Source organism: Ruditapes philippinarum, unplaced genomic scaffold, assembly GCF_026571515.1.
Source record: "Ruditapes philippinarum isolate M1 unplaced genomic scaffold, ASM2657151v2 ctg128_1_1_1_1, whole genome shotgun sequence".
NCBI lineage: Eukaryota > Metazoa > Mollusca > Bivalvia > Venerida > Veneridae > Ruditapes > Ruditapes philippinarum.
The window spans coordinates 114,987-140,224 of NW_026861563.1; the positions used below are offsets into that span (position 1 = coordinate 114,987).

The 25,238-nt window shown below is 33.2% G+C and overlaps 3 protein-coding genes across 4 annotated transcripts in view; all 3 read left to right on the top strand.

Annotated features, from left to right (window-relative positions):
• LOC132716132 (poly [ADP-ribose] polymerase 1-like) overlaps positions 1 to 5,832 on the top strand; it is a 31,956-nt gene extending 26,124 nt beyond the window's left edge. The window contains exons 22-27 of the mRNA XM_060699311.1: positions 142 to 240; positions 808 to 960; positions 3,134 to 3,261; positions 3,688 to 3,749; positions 4,194 to 4,311; positions 5,057 to 5,832. Of these exons, the coding sequence (XP_060555294.1) occupies positions 142 to 240; positions 808 to 960; positions 3,134 to 3,261; positions 3,688 to 3,749; positions 4,194 to 4,311; positions 5,057 to 5,129 (633 nt within the window). The 3' untranslated portion in view covers positions 5,130 to 5,832. The remainder of the gene's footprint in view (positions 1 to 141; positions 241 to 807; positions 961 to 3,133; positions 3,262 to 3,687; positions 3,750 to 4,193; positions 4,312 to 5,056) is intronic.
• Positions 1 to 23,206, top strand: part of LOC132716134 (galectin-3-like) — a 134,737-nt gene extending 111,531 nt beyond the window's left edge. Inside the window, exons 1-4 of one of the 2 annotated variants that reach the window (XM_060699313.1) lie at positions 21,103 to 21,250; positions 21,750 to 21,832; positions 22,187 to 22,406; positions 22,868 to 23,206. In XM_060699313.1, coding sequence (XP_060555296.1) covers positions 21,227 to 21,250; positions 21,750 to 21,832; positions 22,187 to 22,406; positions 22,868 to 22,981 — 441 coding nt within the window. In that variant the 5' untranslated portion in view covers positions 21,103 to 21,226 and the 3' untranslated portion in view covers positions 22,982 to 23,206. Of the gene's footprint in view, positions 1 to 21,102; positions 21,251 to 21,749; positions 21,833 to 22,186; positions 22,407 to 22,867 lie in introns of those variants that run through there. The other variant, XM_060699315.1, reaches the window with a different exon arrangement.
• On the top strand, positions 10,198 to 15,701 carry LOC132716133 (galectin-3-like). The gene is made up of 4 exons (XM_060699312.1): positions 10,198 to 10,353; positions 14,046 to 14,128; positions 14,611 to 14,830; positions 15,189 to 15,701. The coding sequence occupies exons 1-4, from the start codon at positions 10,330 to 10,332 to the stop codon at positions 15,300 to 15,302; spliced, it is 441 nt and encodes a 146-aa protein (XP_060555295.1). The 5' UTR covers positions 10,198 to 10,329; the 3' UTR covers positions 15,303 to 15,701.
• Positions 23,207 to 25,238: the final 2,032 nt, after the last annotated feature.

Here is a 25,238-nt window from a genome sequence, read left to right on the forward strand (position 1 = left end):
TGTGAGCATATTGTATAATAACATGTTGATTACTGTGAGCATGTTGTATAATAACATGTTGATTACTGTGAGCATGTTGTATAATAACATGTTTATTACTGTGAGCATATTGTATAATAACATGTTGATTACTGTTGATAGCCTCTACCAAAGGAAGATGAGGAATTTAAAAGATTGGTACAGTATGTGAGAAACACACATGCAGCCACACACAACATGTATGAACTGGAAGTTGAAGAGGTGAGTACTCTGTCTCATATTTAAGGTAACATGTGTCTTATAATGAAGGTGCCACTTTATGCTGGTATTTTAGCTAAGATAGACATCTTTCACATTCTTCCAATAATAAAAGTTTGAAATAGTATCATTTTGATTCAACATACAAATTGTTGGAAATACAATATTACAACAAACCTAGTTAAAACTTCTGCTTACACTGTTGATTCATTAAATGAAAGGAAGTTATACACTAAAGACTGGTTATGTTATATTACAAACTTGCATGGTTTAAGTGGCTTTGAAGCTTTCACCTATATCAAAGATAATTAGTTGATAGATTTGGACAGCTGTAGCAAGGTGTCACACATTTGGCACCAAATGTCAAAGGGTATCAGAGAAAAATGTGCAGGCTTACGCAAACATTAACCTGTAATCCTTAGAATACTGTTCCACAACTCTGCCAACTTAGCTATCCAGCCACTTACACATTGTTTCTCCACTTATCAGTGAACCAGTTCTAATCTGTGACATGCAGTTTTATATAATTAAATTAGTTATAAAGTATGTTGTACTGGTATATGATTACAGATCTGGAAGATTAAGAGAGAAGGAGAATACAGCAGGTATAAACCATTCAGAGATCTACACAACCGTAAACTATTGTGGCACGGCTCCAGAGTAACCAATTTTGGTGGTATATTGTCTCAAGGTTTAAGGATAGCTCCACCAGAAGCTCCAGTGGTAAGAACAGTTCTATAACCTGTCAATTTATCCCCTGCCAATAGAATATCTTCTGTATACCCTGGTAGGAACATTCTCATAGATATGGCCCCTGATTAGTTTTACAGAATGCATACAGATTAACATTTTTAGCACTATTTTTTGGCAACTACTTACTGGATTTCAATGAACTTTATGAGAACCATTTATACTGGAATAATTCATAATTTTGGCCCTGAAATGACCTTGACAATTAAGGTCAATTTATTGAATTTTGTTAAAATTACAGTAAATGTGTTATTAATAGATTTGATTTATACTTGGACAAAACAGTACTTAAAAGAAAAATCAAATATGTTGAGTTACATTTAATTGTAGTATGAACTTGTGCATAAACATTTGTGCATTTTTAGCTCGACTTTTCTATGAAAAGGGGAGCTATCCTACTCGCCCCGGCGTCGGCGTTGGCGTCACACCTTGGTTAAGTTTTTCGTACCACCCCACTTTATTTCAGAAGTATTACAAGTATGGCTTTGAAACTTACCATACTTGTTCACCATCATAACCTCCATCTACAGACAAGAGTACATAACTCTGTCAAGGTTTTTGACAGAATTATGGCCCTTTTTTGACTTAGAAAGTGTATTGAGCTTGGTTAAGTTTTTTGTACCACCTCACTTTATTTCAAAACCATTGGAGGTATTGCTTTGAAACTGACCATACTTGTTTACCATCACGACCTTCATCAACAGACAAGAGGACATAACTCTGTCAAGGTTTTTGACAGAATTATGCCCCTTTTTGACTTAGAAAATACATTGAATATGGGTAAAATCCACTTATTGCCTTAACCCTTTGAGATATTGCTTTGAAACTTTTAATGCTATTTCACATCATTACCCCATCTGTACGCAAGAGAAGGTAACTCTGTCAAGGATTTGTTTTAAAAATTAAGGCCTTTTATCGACTTAGAATCTTGGTTAAGTTTTTAGTACCAGTCCACTTTTTGACTGAACTGTTTGAGATATTAATTTGAAAGTTGGAATACTTGTTTACAATCATGATTCCCAAACATGTCCAGGAGAAGGTAATTCTGTCAAAGATTTTATTTGAATTATGGCCCTATTATGCTGATTGTACAAAAATATACTGCTTCCTTGGCATAGATTTCTTGAAAAATTATGTTATTATGTCATTTACCAAGGTGTTCTGAGTGACGTAAAAATACCTTATTCTCTCAAAGTGGGTTTAATACTATTAAATTTATTTAAGGCTCAACTCAGTTTTTTTTTCTTTCTTACCAGCCCTCTTTTGACTTAAACATTTCAAACTTTGCTGCAGTGTTCAAGGGTATCACACAATTCAGTAAAATAATTCTTCACTAAATATCTTAATGCTCATGGCCATTGTTCACTTTAAAAATACAGAGATTCTTGTATTGCCTTTTACTGCAAAAACTTTTTTTATTGGCAAGCAATAAAAAAGTCGAGCGCGCTGTCTTACGGACAGCTCTTGTTGTTGTTAGTATTAACCAGTATTTGGGCTTGGTTATAAATTCAACAAGTTGCTCATTGAAATTAGCATTAAATGAAGAGTTTTATCATTAATAAATGTCTGTATGTATTCTGCCTCTTGACAAATTATTTATGAAATTTAGGGAAATATGTAATCATTGATTTAACTTGTTAATTTAGCCTATCCAGTTTTAAGGTATTATTTCTTTAATTCTGACGATTCAATAGTCAGAGAAATTATAAGTGTTGTAGACATAGAGCACCAGATTCCTTGTTAAGAATCATACCAATATAGATGTATGAGATTATCTTTTGGCTTTGGGGCGTCCGTGGCCGAGTGGTTAAGGTCATTGACTTCAAACCACTTGCCCCTCACCCCTGTGGGTTCGAATCCCGACAGGGACTTTGGATTCTTTCATGTGAAGAAGCTGTCCAGCTAGCTTACAGAAAGTCGGTGGTTCTACTCAGGTGCCCGCTCGTGCCTGAAATAATGCATGGAAGGGCACCTGAAGTCCTCTTCCACCAGTAAAGCTGGAACGTCACGATTAGACCTATACTGTGTTAATGTGACGTAAAACCCAATCAAACAAACAAACAAACAATCTTTTGGCTTCCTTAATCATGTAATGTTTCATATAAAAAAAGTCTTGAGACTTTAAAACCCATGTTTTGTTTTTCAGACTGGATACATGTTTGGTAAAGGTGTTTATTTTGCTGATATGGTTTCCAAGAGTGCCAATTATTGTAGAACATCCAAGCAGGATCCTAAAGGTTTAATGATGTTGTGTGAGGTTGCCCTTGGTAACATGTAAGTTTCATATTTATTGTCCCTTTTTTCATTAAAATATTTTTTCTGTTTTTTCCACTTCTTCACAAAATAATTTTTCTAAACTTTCCCCAGGATTTCTTAGTAACACCTATGATAGAAAACTACTAGGATTCAATATTTTGTTGATCAAACTTTGTGACAGTGATAATGCCTAGAATAATCCCAAAAGTTTTAGGAATATATGGCATTTAGTAGAACTTTGCCTGACAAGAAAACAGCACATATTAGTGGCAAAATTGTGTGCATTTTAATTGTCATGTTTTGAACTTTAGTTGTCATGGTTTCATATAAAATACGCACTTGTTGCACAAATGAGACAATGTAACATTCTGTAATAATGGGTAAAGGTATAATGATGTGTTATAACAGTGCTTTATGTATCATGATATTTTGTTATGATTGCAGGCATGAGTGTACACGTGCCGAGTATGTCAACAAATTACCTAAAGGAAAACACAGCTGTAAAGGTACGACTTTACTGTCATTTTTTTTTCTCACTTAAATATGTATATACTAATTATATTATAATCACAAAATCATATTGTATATTATGTAATGTTTATTGTACAAAAAACCCTTAAAAATGATTATTTTATAAGTTTGTTTCTATTATTACAGTTAGAAATTCTTATAACCTATCAATAGTACTTCTTATACAACAATATAATTAGACAATAAAGAATTTAGTCAGAATACTCACACATACCATCTTATCTGGTATATACTGGTAACAAAGGTTGGCCATTATGACCACTAACTGTCAGAATTGAGTAAACTTCAGGGACATTATTATTCTATATTGTTTATGTTTTGAGTAATTTTCTTCAATATTTAACATACCCTTTTCATTATTCTTAACTGAATTGATATTATATTATTCTAAGATAAAATGTACTGGTTTTATTTTGCAGGTCTTGGAATGACTATGCCTGACCCTAAAGAGTCTTACATGACCCCAGATGGTGTAGAAATTCCTTTGGGTCAGTCAACAAAAGCACCTGTTGGATATTCCAGTTTATTATATAACGAGTATCCTTTGAAAATAAAACAACAAATTCTATTTTACTATCCTAAACTATTTGTTTTTATTAAAATATTCTTTTACAATAAATGTCTTTTACAGTTTATTTTTGGGAAATTATGAATAAGTTGCAAGTTGTAAAACTTTTTACAGTTTATTTTGGGAAATCATTAATTTCCTTGTAAGATGGAAAACTTGTTTGTTTATTTTGCTGATATTATTGTAAGTACAAGTGCATTTTAGTTTGACTACATTTGTTCCTATATCTATTTATGAATAGTGTTCCTGAAATCATGTCGGTGTAAAACACAGTCTGATATACTTGCTGACCTAGGAAATATAAAACATGCAAACAATAAAGCAAAAATAATCGAGTTTTATTCCACAATTATTTGTACATCAAATGTAGGACAGGATACAAGTCAGATGAAACCGTGGTCATTTTGTTAGCTTGATTATTTAAAGAATAGGGAGAGCTATTGTACTCAGTGGCTTCCCCTCTCAAACTTGGGTTAAGATTTTGCATGCAAAACTACTGAAGGGACTGGATTGAAATGTCACTCACTTGTTCTTTTTAATTACCTTATATAATAGGCAGAGGTTCAATAACAGTCAAGCACTGAGAATACTAGTATCAGAGTGCTGTGCCTTACAGATACCTCTTGTTTTGTATATAACTATTATCAAATGCCATATTTAGATAGTTGTTTGGTTGTTTACCATATTTTATTATCAGTCTTAACTTATTGTCAGATTTATTGTATATGATGTTGCACAGATTAACATGAAGTACTTACTGAAGATGGATTTCAAGTACAAGTGGTAACCATGGCAACGTGTTGCTGGCAGCTTCACATAGAGCATGTGATGTAAATAAAAACTGACAGCTGAACAAAAAAAAACTGACTATAAAACCATATACTAGTGTAGAAGTTTTCATTAGAACTGACGTTTTTCAATTGTTACTTATATAGATTTTGTTGTTGTAAAAGTAGAAAGGCCAAAAGACATGTATTGGAAAATTGAAGATAAGAACATTGTTGACAACTTGACCGGTGAAAGATTTTTGATGGGCTGTAATAATGGCATGTTGACTTCATATCTATTTTTATTTCTTCATAAGGTTGTTTTTAGTAAATGTGTGTTAAGCATTGGTGTTTGTGTAAGTAAATGCAGGCATTTCTAGAACATATAAAGCTTCATGTATAGTATATATATTAGTATTTACCTGTTTATTGTGGTCATTGTGACAGTAATATGCACATACTTGTTTACTTATTCATGTTTTGTTTAACATTATAGTAAACATTTACATGTAGTCAGTCTTTACTATTAATTTTAATACAAAAAAAAGTTGTTTTGTCATCTTTTCTCTTCACCGCCATTTTATTTTTCCATATAAAAACACATTTAGATACTTGCAGCTATTATTATTGTCATAAACATTGTATTATTACTGTATTTTTTTTGTTTATTTTTCTCATGAATGCATGGCATGCAGTAAGAATGATTTTTGTTTATTTAGAGGTTGTTAAGATACTTTTTCTTTCTTGTGTCATTAGTGAGCGTATGTAAATAAAGTTTCAAAAATACTACAAGTTTGTATTTTATAAAATGATTAGTCACCAGAAGGTCATACTTTTAAAGTGACATTATGCTAATTTTTTTACTGTCAAGTTGGGGTAAATTAGGTATATATTTCAGAAAATTGACAGTTTTAATAGTGATTGAACAATAATTGTATCCCAACAAACAAAGCTCGGGGGGGGGGGGGTACATAGGAGTCGGCTTGTGGGTCAGTCCGTTGGTTTGTCCACATCTTGGTTTCCGGAAACGACTTGAGTTTTGAATGAGGTATTATAAATAATCAAACTTGGTATAAAGCAACCTTATGTGGAGACCCCAGTTGGTATTGTATTTGGACCCCCAAAAATAGAAAAATGGTTTCCGGACAGTAGCTAGAGTTAGGAATGAGATATTATAATCAAACTTAGTGTATACATGTAGCAAGCTTATATGAAGACCCTGGTTGGTATTGCATTTGGACCCCCTGGGATCAAGGTAACCGTTACTAAAAAATGGTTTCCGGACAATAACTAGAGTTAAGAATGAGATATTGTAATCAAACTTTGTGTATAGCAAGCTGTAATGAAGACCCGGGTTGGTATTGCAATTGGACCCCTGGGGTCAAGGTCACCGTTACTTAAAATAGAAAAAATGGTTTCCGGACAATAATTAGAGTTAGGAATGACATATTGTAATCAAATCTGGTGTATAACAAGCTTATATGAAGACCCCGGTTGGGATTACAATTAACTGAAATAATTCTTTGTTCATTTTCTATAGGTTGTGTTCAAATGTTTCTTCAGACCACTTATTTTTGTCCCCTACCGGTTTAACCGGAGGGGACTTTAGGTTTACCCTCCGTCCGTCTGTCTGTCAGTCCGTCAGTTCACAAAACTGGATCCCGCGATAACGCAAAAAGTACTGAAAATATTTTTATGAAACTTGATATATGGTTTGATGGCAGGATGGAGATTATGCACGTCTTTTTCTTTTCTTCCTATGTTGAAAATTCTGGTTGCTATGGCAACAAATAGTCTGAAAATATGGCAAATTTAACACATAAACTGGATCCAGTGATAACTCAAAAAGTACAGAAAATATTTTTATGAAACTTGAAATATGGATAGATGGCAGTCTGCAGATTATGCACATCTTTTTCTTTTCTTCCTATGTTAAAAATTCTGGATGCTATGGCAACAAATAGCCTGAATTTCAAGATTTCTGATTTAAATTTTTCAGCTTTTTCACTATAAGTTCTTTATTTCTTAAGGTGTTTACTTCAAACTTTAAATATAAGTTTTTGGTCATCAACCACATCATATGTGACAAGGTTTACAACTCTAGCACAAAAATTATCAGAATTACCTCCCTTGAACTTAGATTTTTTATGAAAAAAAACGTCTTTTTTAAATAACTTCTTTATTTCCTAATGTATCTACTTCGAACTTCATATATATGTTTCTTATTATCACTCAACATTTTTGAGAAGGTTAAATACTCTAGCAAGACTATTTCCAGAATTATGTCCCCCTTGAACTTAAATTTTTTTCGACAAATTGGTATTTTTTACTCCAACTTCTTCATTCCTTGTAGGATTTACTTTAAAATCCCACATAGTAATAATATGACACGGTTGTATAAACATAATTTCCTTACTAGGCAGGGAAACTTAACACATTACTGAGAAATAGACAAACTTAGAACTCAAAAGATTTAAGTTCATTCGTGTCATTTATTCACTGGTAAAATTGAAATCAGAATGTTGCTGGGGTTCTAACCGGTAGGGGACTTATGGATTGCTTGCAATACTATGGTAATTGCTTGTTCAAAAAGTCTTAAGTTGCTGGTTGGGGTATTAATCGCCTTCATTGATAGGTCTAGTTGATAATTACAAATACTTTGGATAAAAACTGCCTAAAATATAAAAAGACTGCCCCACTCTTTATAGATAGAACTGGCGATTTCCAGTCGGACTTGACATTTTGCCTTTGAGCAATTAGCCTAAAAGTTCATACCTTAGTGAACATTGGGGGAATGCGTAATATAATATAGTAGTTGTTATATTTTGACAGTCAACATTTGATTTACTCCCGCACCAAAAGGGCAGAATTCCTGTGTCACTCCGGCTAAAGGCATGGTCGGTTATTTAACCGATTACAATATACTGATAATGAAATTTTATCATCTTTATATTAATCCTTAATTTGAACATTTACATTTTTTACTTGGTTGGCTTGACAACGGATACACGATTATAGCATTGTGATGCTATTATAAAGGTGTATCAAACATGGTAATTTAAATGTACTCCTTAGACAGAAAATAGTCATGGCAAAAATTAGCTAACTTTGAAAAACTAGATTCAGCAAAAACAGTCAATATATTTTAAGATTCATTAGAAAATGTTGTTTTCTTCAATATTTGCCACCGTACTACTATCTTAACCCATTACTTCATATACACGCCTTTTAACGCCTTTTTCACCCCCCCCCCCTTTTTGTTGTCTCAAATGATGAAAAAATGCCTTATTTAGGCCCAAAACACTTGTTTTTGTTTGAGAAATGTTGTTAAAAAAAGTGACCTCTTTTTCGGCGCGGCCCCCCAACCAAAAGACACATCAGGGGGTTGCCAGAAGGGGGATGTGCCCCCTTCTGTTTGGGGGGTTTGAAGGGGGGCGGAGTCCCCCTCATCGCCAAGAAAAATTTTGGACTTGTGAGAGGCTGTAAATGACCCCAGATTGATCATAAGGTAACGTGTAACCAACGCTGAAAAGCATTTGACTCTATCTCAATCCATTGAGAAAGTGCAGCACTTTGAAATCAATTTTGATGGAAAAAATCAACGCAAAATAGTGATTTTTGGCAATTTTGAGATGTCCCCTCGTTGCCATGGTAACAGAAAATTTAAGCCTGAGCATGTTGTTGCAAGTGCAATGGTCCAGTCAACATTTGTGCCAAGTTTGATTAGTGTTGAAGCAGTTTTTATAGTATTATAGCAATTTGAACTTGTAACGGGAGACTTTTCAATGAAAACAGCCATTTTTCACAAAATGCTCATGAAGTAATGGGTTAATACAAATATGAATTTCTATGAATGTTTGGATAAAAGACATAACTTCTGTCCGTTTAGAATAAATTAGGCTATATTTATGAAGTACTCCAATATAGATTTATCCACCCAGTTTTATAACTTTGCTTAAATGTATCGACAACATTCATACCAATTGGAATTATGATATTTACTTAAGAGTTGTAAACAGATAAGAACAAGAAATTAACTGAAAGCTAGACCTTGTCAACTTGTTGAATATACGGTGATGTTACGATGCATACGCCCATATCTAGATTACTGAAAAAGTATTACTGTTATATGATGATGAATGACTTGTATACGAGGTTACTACGATTGTCACGTGGTGGTCACGTGGTTTAATTCACAATTTAAGGGCTTGTCGTCATCACTTGGTGAAGCTATCTTGTTGACCTCGGTATGTTTGTCCAGATAGCGGGTGTGTTCGATACCACATTAATAACGGAATAATGCGACACGGTTACTTTTATCTCTTATCCCGCAAAAATTTACTGCCCACTCTAGATCTTATATTGAAAATTCTAAGGCCCGTCGCTTGATTTCAGAACTTTGTTATAAAGAATTGTTTATAAAAGACTGTGCAATGTTCGGAAATGCACTGCATTAACTTCATTCAAATGAATTGTTTATTAAAAAATTAATTTAGAAATATTGATGGTCTTATACCGTGAACAATATGTAACCAATTTCAAATTTCTAACGCACTATGCTTTTTACATTTTTGACAATATAATTCTATTCATCTCGTTAATCCTCTATAAGAAACGGAATAAAAACAGACTGACATCCCTTGATAGACAAACGTCGCTTGTGTTCATATAATGATAACGTAGAATATTTATATATACTCATTAATAGCTATAACGTTATAAAGCACTACATATACGTAGATAACGTTTACCTGTTAATTATGGTTAACGTTGTAAATAAGACGTGCATTACACTGTTACATTGTCATATAGGTAAACGTGTATTGTTTTAAATATAGACGAGTACTACTAGTATATTCATTACGACATTAAAATACAGATTAAGGTTTTAACAAAAATCTTCCTTTTAATTCTTTGGGAACATTAATCATAGATAAACTTTTGCGACAAGTGTGTGGATTAATTAACTACATGTATTAATGAAAAAACATCAACAAAATCCGCAATGTTTAAACCACATTGTCGTGGTTAAGGAAATATACGTGCAGAGTATGACTCACAGATTTAAAATTTACCGTATATGTTGTTAGGGAATATTCTATGAAATTCGGGCCTCTCTTATCTTCATTTATCACTGGATTGGAGTGTCTCTCCGATTTTATAAAATTATAAGTCTAGTCCGCACACACCTTAACACTTTCCTTCATCACAGACTTCAAAATGGTGCGAACATTGGAAAACCCAGTAAGTTATATTTATTTTTTACTATTTTTGTGTTTTATTTTAAGTTGTTTGTGCTAAATAATGTTGATTATTTTTTAAGTGTTTATTGTTACTTTAAGTTGTTTGTACGTAGTGTTGTTTATTTTGATATTTCAAGTAATTAGATATGCTGAAAATAATTAAATTTCTCTAATCAGGAGAGTGGGTCAAAATAAATTTAAAACAAGTGAAGTTTGAAGTTGGAGAAAACTTTATATATTACGTGAAATAGGCTTTGAAATAAATGTGTGTAAAAATTCTAGTTGCAAAGGTTCCCTGTAAAATTTCGAGTATGTATACGTTACATTAAGGGTAATATTTTTTTACAAAAAATGTCTTAAGACGTTTGTTTATAGATGCTTGATAAATCGGGTTATTGTGTCAAAAAATTAAAATGACATACATTTTTCTGTAATATATCTGTATTTTTTATTTTATATAGTTTTACATGTATTTCAAGAAGTTTCATTTGATATCCGATATTTTGTCATTTGCACCAATTAATGTATGTAGCGCAAATGGAAAAGGGGAAAGGGAAGAAAAAAAGCAGTCTAATTTAAACATTGAACCAAATAAAGTAATTAACTGACCACTAGAATTATCGAACTGGTCACCGACATGACGATAAAAGTATTAGCTCATCTGTTATAATCCTGGAAACCGCCGTCTGCATTGATCAGTACTGATGTCATGTCTTCTGTTACCATAGTAACATATTTTACAAATGTAAACTGGAAATATTGAAATGACTTCTGTAATAATTAATTATTAAAACACTGTAATCAGAGTATGCAGTCACCCTTTTGCACCAAATATAGTTACATTGTATTGCTTTTTCTACACTTGGGTTGTGAAGCTTTAATCCAAATAAAATGTATATTTGTCAATCCCAACACATATAATTATCATATATATAAAAAAAATCTTAATATAAGCTGTTTTGAAAAAAAAACATATTTCAACATCTATTGGATTTTAAGGCGTTTGGAGCTCCACACTCCAAGTACCTGTGGCTTTGTCTGTATAAACATAATTTGCTAGATAGCGTCACATACCTTGCTTTTTAACAAGCACATTCATAAAAACGTGTTAATTTTTGCTTATTTCATCTTAATACATTATTAAAGTGATTATTTAGGCAACGTGTACTGCTTGCAAATTTGAAGCAATTTGTGAGATTAACAAGACAACGATGAATAATATTAGTATTTAAACTAGATCTATAACTTCTTTTGTAATATAGCCAAATCCCCATATTTCAGACCCACATGGTAACCCTGGCTAGCGATGTTAATGAAATAGCTTTAAGTACATGTTTTAGTTAAAGCTATTAGACATATGACATCTGTATCTTGTTCTGTGATACTTGTGCCATATTCGGAGTTTGCCAGAAATGTTATTACTTGACGAAAACAACTTTAATTTCTACGTCATCCGATACAGCGAATTGGATTGGTTGAATCAAATGATGACTTTAAGGTTATATACTTCTTCCAAACCAATGTTTTTTTTTTGGTCTAAGTCTTCCAAACCAGTGTTGTTGTTGTTGACGTTGTTGTTTTAATCTGGGTTTCAATCTAATGTCTAGATAAGATGTATCTAAGCTGTTTTTTGGGGGTTTTTTTTAGTCTTTTGATTTTCAATGTTTGTGATAATTTTAATCTACTACAGTGCTACCGATGATGAAACTTTACTATACTATAGTAATTTTTACTGAAGGCCGGGATGATAAATATTTTTGGCGCCAGTATAATTTAAGGACAACGCTTCAACACGTTTAATGAATGAAAAGATCCGCGTTATCTCTGTGACCCACATTGTAAAGCTTGTTTGTAAAATGAAATACCTTTTTAGGACAGAAAAGCTGATATGGCATTGATAATAAATCACGACCTTTATCCCTCTTTTTATCTTAAATATATTTACAATGTGTCATCACAGACGTGCCTGATCTAGGATATTTTCCCTATCAAACTCGTAGAAATCCGATATAAAAACGATACTAAAATATTAGTAAAGTCTTTTAAAAATGAAATCGTTTTAAAACAGCAATTATCAAGTGTTACTTGATTTATCAAAACTAACTAATTATTGGTGATTCTAAATGTAGCATGGTTTTATCAAGAGTCATGATTAAAGTATTGGTTGCGCAAAAAGTCTTTGCATTTTTTCCATGAGTGGGTCGCTTAAAATTTGATATAGTTCCAAATATATTTGGTCACTAGATACAAACATGGAAAATTTTGATAAAATACACTTGGAAAAATGCCATAGCTGTTTGAAATCAAACAAAAAGGCGAGTGTCCACTTATTTGTCCAGTTTGTTTCTTATCACAAAACTTGGATTAGCTTGGCCAACGCTTTTATGCTTCTATCGATTGAATGCAAATATTCTTTTGATATTTCTAAACTTCGTACAGTTCCCATATAAATAAATTTGAAAGTCTTGTAACATACGTGGGAAGCATTGAAGATATTTAAATTTATTGTCATAGGGTATGTGCAAATGCGGACGAAGATACGTACGATAAATTCCTTCACTATCAATAAGGTGTCTGGGTCAAGCCCTTATCAACAACATCGTCAATCATTTTCAGTTCTTTATAACAAACACGGCATAATTTTATTTACTTGACAACCACTTGAGACATAAACAAACAAACTAGCATCATGATACTCTAAAATTATTAGAGCCGCGTCATGACAAAACCAACATATAATGGGTTTGCGACCAGCATGGATCCAGACCAGCCTGCGCATCCGCCTAGTCTGATCAGGATCCATGCTGTTCGCTTACATGTTACTATTACAAGTAGATTTAACTGTTTAGCGAACAGAAAGGACCCGATCAGACTGCGAACGCACTATTTGGGTTTTGCCCGTGACCGGTTTCATTTTTTGAAACCAAGATCAAAACACAAACGCGGGAGCCCGGTTTTTAAGTGCATGTTGTACAACTTAAAACAGTATCTTCCTTGTAAAACAGTTATATATTGTCCGTTAATTGAGAGATGTAAAAGTTTGCTTGTCGTGTATTATAGGGGATAAAGAAAGGAATTTCTGCCTGTAACATCTCATTTTTTAAAGCATGTTGTATAAAAATTTGTCAATTATTTTGAAACAAGTTTTGACAAATATTCAAGCTACAATTTGAAGTCTTATCATAAAGTAAACACTTGTCACAAAAATCTGGGCAGATCAAAAATTGTAATAATCATCAGTGTTGGCAGTAATCCTATACGCCAACGCACTTATACTGATTTGATGATTTGATATTACCATGACCTACCGTAGTTTTAAATGGTATAAACACGTATATTACTTTATCTAGAACTCCAAATATCCAGAAATTATACACGTGGTAACGTAAATTTAATAGAACTATGTCAAACCGAATAAAATTATTGAAATTTATGCCAATATACCAAACTAATGGGTCCACTCAGAGAAACAAAACTTTCTTAAAAAATACGAGACAGTTACCATGACTGATGATGATTAATTATAAATTAAAATAAAATCTTACCATTGTTCTGGGTATACCAGGATTTAATCAATATGTCATCACCATATAATTCCCCTTGAGTTACAATGTTGTTAACGACTGAGAACGGTAATTATCTAACCTGCAAGAAACTTTTTAAGTTTTAACAACTGTCTTATTTAAATTTCAGGAAGTTCCATTTGTGTCTTTCATGGACACAGATTGGATACAGAAAATTTCAATCAAGGGCCGAGCACCAGCTGGAGCTTCCAGGTAACGTGTTAAATAATATTTCTGCCTTACAATTCCTGGTAACTTCCGATATTAATTCTGTTCTACCATAATCATTCTATATATCTGATATTATCAAATGAACATTAGAAAGAATGAATACTAAGATAAATGGAAAATGGTCTTGTTAGGAGATAATTTGAGCCGCGCCATGACAAAACCAACACAATGGGTTTGCGACCAGCATGGATCCAGACCAGCCTGCGCATCCGCGCAGTCTGATCAGGATCCATGCTGTTCGTTTACCAACCCTATTACAAGTAGAGAAACTGACAGCGAACAGCATGGATCCTGATCAGACTGCGCAGGCTGGTCTGGATCCATGCTGGTCGCAAACGCGCTATATTGGTTTTGTCGTGACGCGGCTCAATTTTGTATAACGCAGCATAAGCTATTCGTTGTCCAACAAAATGCTTTTTGATACATCGTCTATAATAATGAAATGAACATTGTCAAATTCACAGATTCACACTTTTCCTTCAACGTGGACCAGAATCCGAGCCTGATGAGGTAGCGTTTGTATTCGATGCCCGTTTTAACTACGGAGAATGCAATAACAAAATTGTAACAAACTGTAAGATTGAGGGGGCATGGCAAACAGAAGAAGATGGAAACTGTCCATTCCCTTTTAATGAGGAGGAGCCATTTAAAATCAAAATCATTGTTGAGGATGATTCTTTCAAGGTAGTATTATGATAACAATTGTTATTTCTGTTTTCTGTTTATATATGTATAGATAGAAGGCCATATTTGAAATAAGTTGTTTGTTTATTATGTACTCTTAATATGTCACCTTCTCAAAATAAAGTTATTATTATTATTATTATTATTATTATTAATTCAGTATGTATTTACATGCGATTATTATTCACAAATGTGATTCTTTTCATACAAAACTATGTCTAATGTCTTTTAATAATTAACAAACATCTTGAGTGAAAATTTTGTTATCAAAACTTTAACTTTCTCTTTAACATACAATTCAATGTTCACATTTTAGTCTCCTCAATTTTGAATTTTTTTTTTCTTTCTTGTTTCACAGGTGAAGGTAAACAATGAAGATTTTCTGGAATATGAACAAAAACTCAGCATGAAGACAATCAACTGTCTGAGAATAGAAAATGATGTCATTCTTGATAAAGTGAAATTGCAATAAACTGTTTCTATGAACAATAACTTATATATACCTGTATATATATTCATAGATAAATATAGGGATAGAATGTACCGTTTTAATTGAAGAACAGACGTGCTCTTTTTAAAGAATTTACCTGTTTAAAATAAACAGTTCCGGGTCTTTATATCACGTTTATTTCTATCACATAAAGGCAGCTGTTAATATAAGTACATATGCAATACTTTCAAACTCGTTATTTCTAAACATCAACAAGGCAAGTGTGAACAATATTTCTACGTGTGAGATACATATTCAAAATAGTCAAGTTACATCAAAGTAAAAATATAGAATATTTTGCATAAAAAAATTAAGACCAATTGGGACAAGATCTGTTAATTGTTATTACTCGATCTGGTTACAAAATAAAAGTAAACTATTTATGTGTTGTTGTTGTTTCTATATGTTTATACAGTTAATTACCCTGTTGTTCCTTTGTCCTTACTAAAATGAAATTTATGTGCTATGATTGATGGTAAAGAAGTTCCTCTGTGTTTTTCACATAAGCACTCATCTCTTGCTCACCTTCATTAACAAGATAGCTGTGTATTTTCATGTTTCTAAAATCAAAATTTCACCATTGCCATGATACAATGTTGAATTCGGATTAAGCCTGTGCTAGGGGGTAAGGGCGGTAACTTGCATTTTCATTACCGTCCATAAACAGGCGCGATCAAACCGAGCCTGCAACATATTCGATTTTGTCATTTTGTGCGTTATTTAGGGATTCTTTATTTATGCTGACATTTATTTTCATTACATCTTATAACAATAAAAAGCAAAGTATGTCTGTCTAGGTTTGGTTCCGAATGAATTTCAACTTTAAAAATCTTAGTTCTATGATCATATTCAAAAGAAATAATTTATTACAAAAAGGTCCTTTTTAATGCGGATAAAAGCTGTCCTTTCCCAATCCGTTCATTTTTCCTAAAAATAGAATCTTGTAATTAACTTCTACTTGTCCAGACAAATTGCAGGAAATACCTCTGGCCAGTTGAATATCAAAATTGGATAGGATAATAAATTTTGGTACTTCTCGTCGATAACCCACCCTAATCCGTTGCTTGACGGAGACGGCCGATTGCTATATAAGTGGGTGTTGGTTTGGTTATGGAGGATAGCTTATCTAAATTTATTATCATTTAATACTGATATGATATACCTTGACATAATTCATTTTACGAAGATGGTATCAGAGGCTCTCCTGTGTCACTTTAAAATATCTAATGGATATATCTACATAAGTTAAAAATGTCCGCCCTTTTGTCAGTATTACCGTTGGAACTAGTTTTATAAGCACGCCCGTTTAACTCACAACGAGTGAAAAATGTCCATCGGTAAAAATGTTGTGAGCAACTTCCGTTCCTCGTTGTGAGCACCCATCTAGGACGTGTGTCACGATAAACAAGGTGAGTTTTTCATAATTTTTGAAGATTACAGACATTTATGTAAAAATATCGGAATGCAGTTAGCTAGCGATGTGTTTTCCGAGTATGCACATGTCAAGATATTGCCTGTTGGTCGACAATTTGATGGAAATACCGTGCGACGCAGTCACTTGGGGTAGCTGGAAAACTGAAGACAAATTCTCTCCGCACCAAATTTAACATTGAAAAACGTCGATTCTGGTGACATTTTGTGCATTCTAACCTAGAACAGATGCCCACAAGTCTTCAGCGTAAATTATTACATGAAAGTCTTCATAGAAAGGAAGATATACCCTTTTTTGCTTTAATCCTCGTTGTGAGCACCATTACCTCGTTGTGAGCAAGACAAGCGCAGTGCGTGTTTGGTTTTAATATGTACAATTCAAGTGGGGACAATAGAATTTTCAATCTACCAAAAGCAATCAAAACGTTTTTGCACAATAGTTTCTCTTTGCAATAGTTCGTCTTTGTCTACATAACTTGGCCAGTCTAACATGAATAAAACTCAGGATAAATACATGCATGTTTATATCACACAGACTGCCCTCTATGTTAACTCTGGCAACACGAAGTATATGCAATTAAATACATAATTTACCTCCCCTTATTAGTTCACCACCATTTGCACAAACAGCAAAACATCTATTCTGCAAAATTGTAGGTATAAGTAGTTTTTATTCGTTTACCATTATCTATTAAGCTAAGAATATACTAGTGAAGTGTTAAAAGTTACAATACACAAAATAAGTAATCCTCCGCAAAAAACGATAGTCGCATATAATAACAGATTCAAATAGTTCTCAGCGTTTGTTTGCTCTGTACACGAGCATTTTTCATGATTTTAGTTGCACTGTCTTTCCTAGAAAGCTCATGACAGTCTGTGTTTGACATTTAAATAGCATTTTCATCATGAAATAGTGGCATTTTAAGAAATCTTCTTGACTTCTTAGGTGTTTCACCACTGGTACAATTTTGGGTTAGCTAATTTTACAGTGTGTTTAACTGAAAAGAATGTTTTTGCAAGAGACATGACCAAAACTTTTCTTTTGATTTTTATGCATCACTGACAGTTTTTCTAGTAGTTCTAATCTTTTTCAGACCAGGGCAAGTACATACTTGATGCCTCGCTTCGGTCTCTCCTTGAACGACCCCATGTCCAATCACTGAAAAGAATAGTACTGCAGTTGGAAGGCCTTGTCCAAAGAGGTGTTGTGCCTAAATATGAATTAAATTGATTTACTAATAAGGACATTATGGCCAATCTTAAATGTTTTTGGACAAATTGACCTTCAAGGTAAAGGCCATTCAGGGATCAAGGAAAAAAAATACAGGCCCGTAGGAAGGTCTTGTGCTAAGGGATGTTGTGTTTAAATATGAATCAAATCCGTTTACTAATGAGGAAGTTATGGCCAATGTTAAAGTTTTCGGACGGATTGACGGACTGACGGACGGACAGTTCAAAACTAATATGCCTCCCTTCGGGATATACACAACGTCTTGCAAAGAAATGCTGCTGTGCAAAAACGTTTTAATTGCTTTGGTAGATTGAAAATTATATTTTCACCATCTTTTGTTTGTTTTGGGTTTTACGTCACATCGACACAGTATAGGTCATATGGCGACGTTCCAGCTTTACTGGTGGAGGAAGACCTCAGGTGCCCTTCCGTGCATTATTTCAGGCACGAACGGGTACCTTAGTAGAACCACCGACGTTCCGTAAGCTAGCTGGATAGCTTCCTCACATGAAAGAATCCAAAGTCCCTGTCGGGATTCGAACCCAAAGAGGTGAGGGGCAAATGGTTTGAAGTCAACGACTTTAACCACTCAGGCACGGACGCCCCCTTTTTCACCATCTGAATAACATATTAAAACCAGACACGCACTGCGCTTGTCTTGCTCACAACGAGGTTATGGTGCTCACAACGAGGATTAAAGCAAATAAGGGTATATCTTCGTTTCTATGAAGACTTTCATGTAATAATTTACGCTGAAGACTTGTGGGCATCTGTTTAAGGTTAGAATGCACAAAACTTCACCAAAATCGACGTTTTCAATGTTAAATTTGGTTCGAAGAGAAGTTGTCTCCAGTTTTCCAGCGACCCCGAGTGACTGCGTCGCACGGTATTTCCATCAAATTGTCGACCAATAGGCAATATCTTTACATATGCATACTCGGAAAACACATCGCTAGCTAACTGCATTCCGATATTTTTACATAAATGTCTGTAATCTTCAAAAATATGAAAAAACTCACCTTGTTTATCGTGTCAAACGTCCTAGACGGGTGCTCACAACGAGGAACGGAAGTTGCTCACAACATTTTAACCGATGGACATTTTTCACTCGTTGTGAGTTAAACGGGCGTGATAAGGTTATAATGGCTTGAAAGCAACTTTGTGTTTTTCAAGGAACATGAAAATATATTATATTTAACATTTAAAATATTATTTCAATGTCACTTGCTAATATGAATTGTAATTTCAAAAATGATTTATCCGTCAAATTTGCAAAATTTTCCACATAATGTTAAAATCATCGCATTTGTCAAAATATAAAGAAAAAAGGAAAATTGCAAGAACTGCATGGTGTCCAGCTCATTGACTTTTGTTATATGCTTATCATTTGTATTTTACTTTATGTGTATGTGTTACAATTAAACATAATTAAACTAAAAAAGCTGCCCGCGAGATTCACTTAATTGGGGTATATAGACTTTGGATATGTGAGTGCAAGCAAGACACGTGTTCATCCCCGACATTTCCTTTGAGTATGATATGTATTTATAGAGAAAATAAAAATCTCTAAACAAAATTGAAAATGTTGCAGGTTCGGTTTAATTGAGCCTGTTCATGAACGGTACTGTAAAGTGCAAACTACCACCAACGCCCCCCCCCCCCCCCCCCCCCCCAGCACCTGCTTAAGAAGAATTCAACATTTAAACGTGAAAATGGTGAAATTTTGAATTTAGAAAAAAAAAAACATCCGTATATGTGTTCATACGGCGGTTATCATGGAACGTTCAATGCGACACTTTCGTGCCATCAATGAAAGCGGCGTATGGTCCTCAATTAATATAGTACGTGTGCCCTAAACGAGAAAACAATGGACGGAACTAAACAAAATGGACTTTTGAAAGGGGGTCAATGTTTATGGAACCTGAATATCACAGATAAGACGTCAAAGTTAAAATACAGCCAACATATCCTAAGGGTGATTCAACATTATTCAAGTAGGCCAAATAGAAAAGGCCGAATAGTGAAAACTTAAAATACCACAAACGCAACAATAAAGTCGTGCTGAACGATCTTTAAGGATCGGAAGAATAACATCTCTGATTGAATGTACGGGGTGACTTTTTTACGGCCTCCGAACGGCACAAACAAAGCTGATGTGGCGATCAAATAGAGAAAATAAGAATCTAATAATATAAAGAAAGTCTTATTCCATCCCCGCAGGTAAAGAAGTTTTGAAGAAAATGACACAGTATGATTTAAGGTAACTATACTACCTGCAAGTATAATACTGAAATATTGTTGAACTGGCGCTCAATCTAACAAAAACAAAGCATGAAAATAACGATATAATAAAGACTTCTGTCCTAGCCATACAAAATACTTACATAACAACAACGTTGAAATATTTATGAAAGAGACCACTCATTCTTTGTCAATAACAGGACAAATGTTCATAGAAATGCAAACAAATATAATTCCATTAATTTTGTTTGTAAGTATCATTTCAACGAAACATAAGACAAGTTGTGGTCAACATAGTTGTTATGGAAAAACTGTTCCTCGTCCAGGACTCTAAATCTTAGACTTTTATCCCTATATAACTTTAACTATTAATCAAAATGGACGAGATTGCAGCATGGTCATTGGGTATGTCACATACCCCCACTTCCCTAATCCGCCAAAAAAATGAATTATCTTGACATAGTGGCAAAACAGTCATAATCAGTTTTGTCAAATTGATTTGTTAAACGAAAATAATTACGCACGTTTAATGTAGCTTATTTATAATATATACAGACCCTGGTTTCTTAAAATATATCTGGCATTGAAATAAATTGTCATAGGGAGTTTATAAATGTTTAACTATTTAAGAGGTTAGGATAGCTCCATAATCACAATGATGAGGACATAATGAATATAGATATACAATGTATCTAATTTCTTATAAAATAAGTTTGTTATATTAAGTTCCTGATGTGACCACGACAAAATGATAGTGTATCAAATATCTCAAACGCACGAGAAACTAGACCCTTAAACAAATAACCACATGATGCGAGCATGTGATACTATCATTACAATAGCTTTCCCGAAAGTACTTCAAAACACAATCAGAACAAGTCAACTATGTGTGTGACATATTTCCGGGCCTCATTTATCGTAGTGAAATATTTGATAACATGTAAGAGTTTTGCGACAAGATCTTTCACGTACACATTCAGCGTCAGATTACAGGAGATACATCATGGTGAAGTCATTTGATAATCCAGTAAGTTTTTTTAAAAAACATTTTCCGAAACTATGTTAAATAAATTAATATATACAGGTATTGCGTCATCTTTATCGGATGATACATTTGAGCCACGTCACGACAAAACTAACGTAATGCGTTTGCGACCAGCATGGATCCAGACCAGCCTGCGCATTCGCGCAGTCTGATCATGATCCATGCTGTTCGCTATCAGTTTCTCTACTTGTAAGAGTTGGTAAGCGAACAGCATGGATCCTGATCAGACTGCGCGGATGCGCAGGCTGGTCTGGATCCATGCTGGTCGCAAACGCATTACGTTGGTTTTGTCATGATGCGGCTCATTTATTTTGTGTCCGCATAAAGAGTTTTCTATGATGATGTTTGGCCGTATTTTCAGGAAGTTCCCTTTGTCTGTTTCATGGACACAGTATTGATACAGAAAATCACTATTAAAATCACTATTTATTTTTTGTCCGCATAAAGAGTTTTCTAAGATGATATTTGGCCGTATTTTCAGGAAGTTCCGTTTGTCTGTTTCATGGACACAGAATGGATACAGAAAATCACTATTAAAGGACGGGCACCTGGTGGAGCTTCCAGGTAAATTACAGATTCTTAAATACAAGTTTTACAAATACAATCATGTTGTCCTTTGCTCATGCCAGCCAACATATGTGTAAGGCTGCTATATTTTAATGTCAGTCCATTTGATTATATTAATAATGGAATGCTTAAAATAGATCAATAATGATATTTTTAACGTTTCAAGTGAACAAGAATGCTGCCTGATTGTTATTTTTGATAATATTTATATTGTTTCTTGATTTATACAGTTTTCCAGAAAATAATTAAACCTTTCTAAGTTTAAACCATCAGTAAAAAGCACAATGAAATTTGAATGGAATAATACAATCGCATTATCCATGCTTTAAAACATGTCCACGTCGTTTACAGATTCACACTTTTCCTTCAACGTGGACCAGAATCCGAGCCCGATGAGGTGGCGTTTGTGTTCGATGCCCGCTTTAACTATGGCGAGTGCTGTGAAAAGATTGTAACAAATTGTAAGATAGAGGGTAACTGGCAAATGGAGGAAGCAGGCGAATGCTCGTTCCCATTTTACCCGGAAGAACCATTTAAAATAAAAATCGTGGTCGAAGATGATTACTTCAGGGTATGTGGTAGAGCTTAAATTTCCTTAACAATTTCAAATCATAAACAAACATAGTGTTGGTAATGAATATCGGTATCAAGTCCCCTATCCGTCATTTAAAATAGGGACAATGATAATATCATATGCATTCTAATAAAAGTCGCATATAGTATTCAAGTTATTATTAAAGTTAATCTTTTGTAAATTCCCATAAATGTATTTTCTTTTCTTCAATGACAAAGAAATATGTACGGTACAAATAATCTACGAAGCGTTACAGCATTTATTTGGATTGGTTACTTATGCGCAATATTCATGCGCACGCAAACTTGCATTAGAAAACAATAAATGTTTAGCAAGTATTTCAGAGATGACTTTAAACAAATATATTTTATTCATGATTGGAGAATGTTTAAAATGTCAGTACATTGCATGTTTGTCTATTTTAAGAAGTTTTAAGTATTTTCGATAATTCATTCCAGGTGAAAGTAAACGGTGAAGAATTTCTTGAATATGGACAGAAATTGAGCATGAAATCCATCAACTGTCTTAGAATAGAAAATGACGTCATTCTGGATAAAGTCAAACTGGAATAAAGACTAATTTTATAGACAATACATGATACGTGATCTGACATCCACGTGATATATAACATATATATGACTCGCGTTCTATAAGTTACAGTTTAAAAATAAATTGTGAGATTTGGCCACGTTTTTTTTTTCGGATGGCTATAAACGATGAACGGGTTTATTTTTCAAAAGCTGTTGGAACATTTTGTTTAAGAAAGAAATAACTAGTAAAATAAATCATTCTATATTAATTTTATTTTCTTGTTCATCATTGACCACTTTTATTGCACAAATTAACTACTATACAACAACACTGGTACAGGACATGTTTGTGACACTCATATACTTTGCACATTATCATATCACGTGACATGATTCAAGCACTTGACATACTTTCATATCTCCAATCAATAAATAAAGCCTTGAAACAATTCAAATATCTACATCAAGATACATGTAGAAACAACATAAAATTTAATCACTTCCTTTATAGTAATCAAATTATCGAATAAAGCAAATAAAGTTTTCAAATAATAATACACGCTTAAAAAAGCAGATAGCAAGACGTTTTTTAAAACATGCCTGCCAAACGCTATTACATTGCTTAAATAGTTGAAATAGCTAAATCAGTGCACTGATTTTGTGACACTGGCAAAAACCAACGTGATATGTGACTTCAGCTTTTACTGGTACAAAAAATCCAGGGGCCCTTCCCTTTTAAACAGTAGACAATCACTTTAGAAAACTAGGTGTGTGGCTTTTTTTGTAGAAAAACAAGCAATATCCAGTTAGAATTTTGAACCCTAAATGGTAAAAGGGTGGGTCTGCTAAGGTAACAAAATTATCATGAAAAATTAATTTACATGATCAAATCAAGTTCATACGAGAAAGATTTGATTACTGTCTGGAGTAAGTTTTAATTTAAAATGGCAGCTGTTTAAACAAACCATAGTTTTAATCTAATTGACAAATATCATACATGTATATACATCTAGATGTATGTATATTTTAAATTTTGACAATGATCATTTCATAAACACTCAAACTTTGTTTCAAGTTACACCACAGTATAAATGTGATACATGTATGTCTTTAACGGTCTAAGTGAGAGAACATTAATCTTCACATGCTTGTTTTTAAGACACAATTGAAAACCCTGGATGTTTTCATAATTAAATTAAACTACATGTATGTAATGAAATCTTACTCATACCAGTGAAATGTTGAAGTATATTTAAGATTATGTTTCCTGAATCAACAATGAAACATCATTGAAGTCAAAGGTTCACACATAATATCATAAATAATTTAATACTTATAATTAATATAGCGAAATAATAACACAGGCAATATACATAAAATTTGGACAAGAAAATAAAGGAAAATTTTGATATGTGTCCCTTTCATGCAACATTGATCAAAAACAAACATAACAAGAACATAGATGCACCAATGTAAAATTATACTAAAATATGAAAATTGAAAAAAAGATATATATAAAAATCATGCTAAAAACAAGCTAAAATAAATAACATATTAATAACAAATTTTGTATCTATGGTTTTGTTCAGTTAGTTAATTATATCCTATATTCTATAGAAAGATTCTGAAATAAATATTAACATATCACAATAATATAATTTGGTCCATAAGTAGTACAATCTTAATCAAAATGGACAATACAGGACATCACCATTCAAGGTCAAAATCCAACACAGCGGTCAAACACTCCATTCATTCACACTAAGAGATATAACTACTGATATAAAAAAAATCTAGCATACATCAATGATAATTAAGTGTTTCATATCATATAGCACACTGAATACAGTATGCCTTTCTTGTCTTAACCTTTCTATCATAGACACTGAAATATAAAAGCTGTAACGTTTACCATGACCTTCGTCTATGTTTTGATGAAACTATAAAATAACAGAATTTGTCCTATTGTCACTGGTATTGACTGATGCCTTCCGAATTTGGTGAAATACATGTATATGAATTGTCTCCACTGTGTAATATTACATATATCTAGTACGTCAGTAGGGGTGTGGATCGTCGGATAAGTGACAATCCGATCCGAACCACGAGTCAGCACTTATGATTCACAAATCGAACCACAAATCTTTTGTTATCAAGACACCCATAAAACATGTACATAAGTTTTAAAAACATGTTTGTTTAAAAAAAACAATACTAAACATTAAACATATAAAATATATACTAGGTTTATGTTTTTATTCTTTGGATGAGTATTTTTGTTCTGTTTTTTGAAACCAAT

What these genes read in the sequence shown, in the direction of transcription:
- LOC132716133 (XM_060699312.1), top strand. Translation starts at nt 10,330, where the DNA reads ATGGTGCGAACATTGGAAAACCCA. An exon ending in TGCGAACATTGGAAAACCCA is followed by an intron (nt 10,354 to 14,045) that starts GTAAGTTATATT and finishes TTTAAATTTCAG; the next exon opens with GAAGTTCCATTTGTGTCTTT. An exon ending in GCACCAGCTGGAGCTTCCAG is followed by an intron (nt 14,129 to 14,610) that starts GTAACGTGTTAA and finishes TCAAATTCACAG; the next exon opens with ATTCACACTTTTCCTTCAAC.